Below are 6,755 nucleotides of genomic sequence, written 5' to 3'. Positions count from 1 at the left end.
CAACGTTTTAGCTCAGGCCTCAGGCTTTGGAAGATGGTCTGTGACGAGGTGCTCGACGGCCGGCCATCTCGTCCGTAGTGGCGTAGAGAAGCTGGAGGCAGATGGCGTCGCAAACATGGAGCTATCGCCGTCGCGAACACAAACGTCATCGATCTGCTCATGCTCGACCCGCACAAGCACACTGCGGCGGCGGCCTATTCTGGCAGTGAGGCATGACGCTTCGACGAGAAGCAAGGCATGCCATGAAGGTGTTCGACGGTGTGCTCCAAAGTGATGCCGTTGCACTTCAATGTAGGCCTGATGACTTAGCGACAGGTTAGAAAACAAATAGCGAGCTGGTTTTAGAAAAGCTGCTGCAGAACTTTCATACTTTGACAAGCTAAGTTGTTTTGGAGAGCCGGTTTACCTATCCAAATTTACCTACGCTCTTGGAGTTGCTCTTAGTCCTGGAACCGAAGATGCAGTAGATCTCGAAAGATATGGCTCACTTATCAGGACCATTGCACCTACTACCAGCTCTCCTCCCCTTCAAAGAAAAGCCATATAGGAAAGTCAACCAGTAGTACTTGGCTTGTGCTGCTTGTTGCTCGCCTGTGCTCTGGTCCTGAACCACAGCCCCAGCCCCAGATTACAAAGATCTCAAGAACAGCCATACGAATCCTGACGTGCCCCAAACTGCCAACCCACAACTGTACGTACACATCTCATCACCCAGATTGCTGCGGTCTTCCGTGCCTCCTCGTAATAATAATCATCATCATACTAGGCGTTTGATCTGCATCCCAGCAAGGAACTGAAAGATGTTTACAGCTCATATATCCCCGGCACTGGCATACGGGGCCTCTTTGGCACGGCTTATGTCGGTTTCGGCTTCATCTATTTTACGTAAATCGAGGCACTGTAGCGTGAAGCTGTTTTGTAAGCCAGGGTTAAAATGAACTAGAAGCCGAAAAAAACCAGTTTTTCTGGCTTCATCGGCTTTGACTTCGTCGACTTTCACTTAACCGGTGAAGCCATTTTGGAAGAGCCGTGAGCTTAGATCTCTCTCCTCTCGACCTCCCACGTAGCATGCACACAACACAGCTGCTGCTCAAAGAGCCACATGCCTATAGTAGACTAGTCTTAGTAGCTAGCTAGAGAGAGAGGGAGAGGGAGAGCAGAAGAAGCAACAAGAAGAGAAGAGAAGAGAAGGCAAGAGGTTAGGCTAGCGGAGAGGAGAGGAGGAGAGCCGGCCGGCGCACAATGGATCAGCAACAGCACCAGGAGCGGCCGCGGGAGGTGTACCGGGAGTGCATGCGCAACCACGCGGCGAAGCTCGGGACATACGCTTCCGACGGATGCTGCGAGTACACCCCCGACGACGGCCAGCCCGCAGCGATGCTCTGCGCCGCCTGCGGCTGCCACCGCAACTTCCACCGGAAGGCGTTCCTGGACGCCGCGGCGGGGGCGCACGGCGGCGGCGCGCACGGCGCAATGCTGCCCTCCCACGGCGTGTCCCCGGGCTACGGCATGCACCACATGGCGATTACCGCGGCCGGCATGGGCGGTGACGCCGGCGGCGCCGGGGGCAGCAGGCGCCGGACGCGGACCAAGTTCACGGAGGAGCAGAAGGAGCGCATGGCGCGGTTCGCGGAGCGGCTCGGCTGGCGGATGCCCAAGCGGGAGCCCGGCCGCGCGCCGGGGGACGACGAGGTGGGCCGCTTCTGCCGGGAGATCGGGGTCACCAGGCAGGTCTTCAAGGTATGGATGCACAACCACAAGGCTGGTGGTGGCGGCAGCGGGGGCGCGGGCGTCGGTGGAGCCGCGCAGACTTCGTCGTCCACGACGCGTGGCGGCGGCGGCGGCGGCGGTGGCGTTGTTGGAGGAGGCGGGAGCATGTCTCCGGCGATGGGCGCCGATATCGAGGACGAGGAGGAGGTGAGGGGCAGCGAGATGTGCATGTAGGCGGCAATGGCGTATGGCCTCGCCCTGGCGGCGATCGATGATTAACACCTCCTTTTGCTGCTAATTCCTTTGGGTGATTTTGCTTCGATGAGTTGATGATTAATTGTTGATGCTTGATGATGAGATACTCATTGTTATCACGGCTCTGCTAATTAATGCTGTGTCATTTGATCATTCAGTCATTGATATGTTCGTGATCTCTTGCCTTCTTGCTAACTATCGCCATGAAATTTAAGTTCGGTGTGACAAACTTGAACTGGGTGCTTTAATGAACTCACTACAAAATCCCCGTTCAGTACATGCATGCAACAACTGCTTGGAGGTTTACATGAACTCACCTCAGAAGGGGGTTAGTTTCTCGGCTTCATCAGTAACCACTATTAATGGATCAAAATGACTTTGTATAAATATCATTATAAGTTGCATTTATGTTTACTCCAAACACACTAGATTGCTACATAAAATTCAATGTGCACCAACAAGAAGACAGAAACATGTAGCCGGGAACAACAGGTGAGGATGCCATACCAAGTGAACTAATCATACCTAACATATTTACATCAGTACATACAAGCATGTATACAATTTTCAGGAAAACTGAAGAGGTGCTGACTGAAAGAATTATGACAAATAGAAACTAAAGAGGACCATTTTCTTGGAAATGTTGTACACACGGTTGGTTGAGGGTGTACTCTCTCCATCCCAAAATACATAATAGCATTCAAATTTTGTCTCAAAAAATTATCATTCTCACTTCCCAATGCATCTTTCTCTTCTCCCATTATACCCTTCTTTTTTTCAAAATACATCACCATCTCTACATTTTGAGGGGCATTTTAGTCTTTCACCTTCTGCACTGGTCACAATCAAAGAGTCTAAAAACGTCAACTAATATGGGACGGAGGGAGTAGATGTATACCTATACCATTCAATAGATGTATATATATTTTTAACATAAATCCATCGTAGTTACATTGTTTTTTTAAACGTTTCAAATAGTTTATATTCCCTCCATTCTAATTATAAGACATTTTGATTTTTTCTAGATACAATATTTTTTTATGCACTTAGATATACAATATGTCTAGATACACAAGAAAACAATACATCTAAGACAAACAAAATATTGTATAATTTGAAACAGATGGAGTCATGGGCGGACCTACAGTTGTGCCCGGGTATTCCCGGGCATACCCAATATTTTTGGGAAAAATTTTAGTAGTTCTTAGAGGTATATACATGTACAATATAGTTAAGGTCTCAAAATTGTGACTCTTCACTATTTTCTGCCTGTAATTCGCATCTAACTGAAAAGCAGCCCACATGCCACACCTAACCGGACGGCCCAATGGCCCATCTGGCCTTCCCACTCCCTAATCTCCAATTCCCCACTCCCCAAACCCATCAGGAGGCTGCCGTAGGGGTAGGGCAGCCAGCAGCTTGGAACGTTCGAGTTCGACGGACGCGGAATCGCGCCGCGACGCCGCTAGGCCGCCCGCCCGCGCGGCCGCTCGCGGCGCCGGCGCCCCCCGTCCCCCCCCCCCTACCGCCCCGCTCCCCCCGGCAGCTGTGGAGCCAGAGCTGCTCGCTCGGCACGACCCGAGCCGCAGGAGCCGGCGAGCCCGACTGCTCCAGTACCTCGATTTGATTTTTTCGTTCAGAGGTAATCAAAATTCAAATCCCTTTGGCCTTTGCTATGTTCAGAGGTAATCAAAATTCAAATGTCTTGGCTCTTGTGAACTTTTTAGGTTGTTCATCCAAATATTTTCTTGCCATGGGCATACCCTACTCTAAAATCCTGAGTCCGCCACTGGATGGAGTACATCTCAAACTGCTACTTCTCATGTGTGTTGGCACATTTGCTAACCCACATTTTTCAGTCCCTCAGAGACGACTTATATGCTTCTACGGTTGTACTTTTGCTGTGTCATTTTTTAGTATGTTTTAATTAGTTATGCGGTTATCTCTCTATCCAAAATAACTATAAAAATTAAGTGGACACAAAGAACTACATAAAAGGTAACAAAACCCTAGCGTGGAGATTTTTCTTTTTCTTTTTTTTTAACGCCATCCATATGTTATCATGAATGAGCATCGAGTGAGGTCTTAGTCTTACATTAATTACAGTTTAACCACACACGCGCAAATAACGGTATGATCTACACAGTAACATGAACTATGAGGTAGAAAATTATGGTGCCTAAACGACTTAGAGGTTGTTTGGATGCTATCTTCCTAGACATGTTCATGCCTAGGCAGCCATCGCAACCTAGTGGACGGTCAGGACTGTTGCTGGTGTTAGGCGACCTCATCTGAGGTGGAACCAAACAATCCCTTTAGAGCACAACCCATGCAATGTAAGGTTTAAATTCAAGAAATCTGTGCAATGCAATATATTTCTCACTTTACTGAAGGTCAATTACGTTGTTGTGTTCGTGCAATTGACGCTGAGATATCATGTCATTTTTTAACTAATGAAATGGAACTCATCACTCATTACAACCTATGCACTCACTACGTAAAAAAAACGATTTTTAGCAACGGGACAAATTTTTTGTAGGGGCGGCTGGTGATGGAGCCGTCCCTACAGTGGCGTGCTCGGGAGTCCAGACATCAGCCGCCCCTACAAATAGAACAACAGGGGCGGCTGGTAATACGAGCCGCCCCTACAAATGGGTCTGATTTGTAGGGGCGGCTCACTCACCAGCTGCCCCCGGCGTTTCTATTTGTAGAGGCGGCTCAATCACCAGCCGCCCCTACAAATGATCCACATAAAGCACAACTGCAGCACCTTCTTTCTCCTCGGGTCACTCACTTCAACCCGTAAAAGAAAGGCGGGGAGGCCTTGAGCACCTCTCAAAAATTGCTCTACTAAGGGGGAAGGTTTTGGTCTCAAATTCTTTGGTGGAGAGGTTGTAGAAGGTAAGAAAATGCTACTCCATACTTTTTTTGAAGTTTTAATGGTTGGTTAGTGAGTAATTAAAGTTTTGTTTCTCTCTCTTCTATGGTGCTTGAGCTACTTATGAAGCAAATTAGACCCAAGTTTTAAATGTATTAGGGTAAATTAGGGAGGGGAACAAGATCATACCCTTATTTGGTCCATATTTCTTGATTTTAGTGAACAATTAGTTAGTTTTATGCATGTTTCATGTGCATGTAGATCTAGATCTAGGGTTTGGTTTTTTTATTAATTTTATTTTTGTAAATTTATGTTTGATAAAATTAGACTAGGGTTTGTATGAAAGATATTGGGTAAAGTATAATTGTTGCTAATTGTTGTATTTGAAATTGTTTATTGTAATCAATAAATATGTATTTTAATTATTTATGGATAAATAGACCATTAATTAATTTTCCTCTACCATGGTATGTTTGTATGCTTTATGTAATTATATTAGATTTATATTCATATGTATCTGAAGTATATACAATTATTCTCAAGTAATTATTAATTTGATTTATTTTTATATATATATGAATAACTAGTCCTTTAATGTTTGTTTTGTTGTTGTTGTAAAAGATAGAGTACAGAAACTCTTGGATATATGGTTCGTTAAGGTTCAAGGCAGGTTTCTGTGAAGAGGTGGATAAATTTATTGAAGCCGCAAAGAAGCATGCAACGACATTGAAAGAGAATAAGGATACAATTATTTGTCACTATAAAGATTGCAAGAACCGTATGGCATGGACAGATGTGACTATCATCAGATCACATTTGATTATACGAGGATTTGTTGAGGACTACACAGTGTGGATTCATTATGGTGAAACGGTTATTGTTAACGACGAGGATAAGGAGGAATACGACAACGAAACCATAGAATCCATGTCCCAATATTCAGCAGAGCTTGATGCACGAATGGATTTTGAGTTTGGCAATGAACAAGGTGGTGATGCTGGTGGTTGGGATGGTAACGACAAAGGTGGTGCCAATAATGATGGTGGATCACGTGTCGGGGATAAAGATGATTTGGAGGACATGATTCGAGCCTTTGGACTAGAGATTTTACTAAATAGCCCGAAAGGTCTAGAAAATTTGGAAAGGGTGACAAAAGCATCAAAGGAGACTGTGTATGGTGTTGAAAATGGTTGTCCAACACATTGGACATTGCTACATTTTGTGCTTGAGCTGCTCATCTTGAAGTCTAAGTACGGCTGGTCAGATTGTAGTTTCAATGATCTATTGCATCTCCTGTCATGGGTGCTGCCACAACCAAACTCAGTTTCCGCCAACACATACCAAGCGAAGAAGGTCATAAGTCCATTGACAATGGGGGTTGAAAAAAATCCATGCATGCCCCAACCATTGTATACTTTTTTGTGGCAAAACGTTCAAGTCACTGGATAAATGTCCCCGGTGTGAGGCCAGCCGGTACAAGGACAATGACCTTTACGGTGGGGACGAAGCCTCCACGGGGAAAAAAAGGAATAAAAAGGGTACAAAAAAGGTGGTACAAGAATCTCAGCCCCCAAAGGACACTCGATTAGGCAATGATGCAAACCAGAGAAGAATTCCTACCTTGGTAATGTGGTACCTGCCAGTGACCGATCGCTTGAGACGTATGTTCCTAAACCCTAAAGAAGCCACACTCATGACATGGTGGGATGATGAGCGCAAGGTGGATGATGATAAGATTGCACACCCGGCTGATTATAGTCAATGGTAAAGGTTTGATGAGAATCATAAAGAATTCAGCGATGACCTAAGGAATGTACGGTTTGGCTTGAGCACCGATGGAATGAATCCCTTCAATGAGAGGATGAGCGACCACAGCATATGGCCAGTGATCTTGATCATGTACAACATCCCA

General features: G+C 45.9%; 1 protein-coding gene across 1 annotated transcript; it reads left to right on the top strand.

Annotated features, from left to right (window-relative positions):
• The first annotated feature begins 1,186 nt into the window (after positions 1-1,186).
• Positions 1,187-2,096, top strand: LOC136538175 (zinc-finger homeodomain protein 11-like). Its single transcript, XM_066530154.1, has one exon. The coding sequence runs from the start codon at positions 1,243-1,245 to the stop codon at positions 1,942-1,944; it is 702 nt and encodes a 233-aa protein (XP_066386251.1). The 5' UTR covers positions 1,187-1,242; the 3' UTR covers positions 1,945-2,096.
• Positions 2,097-6,755: the final 4,659 nt, after the last annotated feature.

Source organism: Miscanthus floridulus, chromosome 2, assembly GCF_019320115.1.
Source record: "Miscanthus floridulus cultivar M001 chromosome 2, ASM1932011v1, whole genome shotgun sequence".
Classification (NCBI taxonomy): Eukaryota; Viridiplantae; Streptophyta; class Magnoliopsida; order Poales; family Poaceae; genus Miscanthus; species Miscanthus floridulus.
The sequence above is the reverse complement of the archived record's forward strand: the minus strand, read 5'-3'. Positions and strand labels throughout refer to the sequence as shown.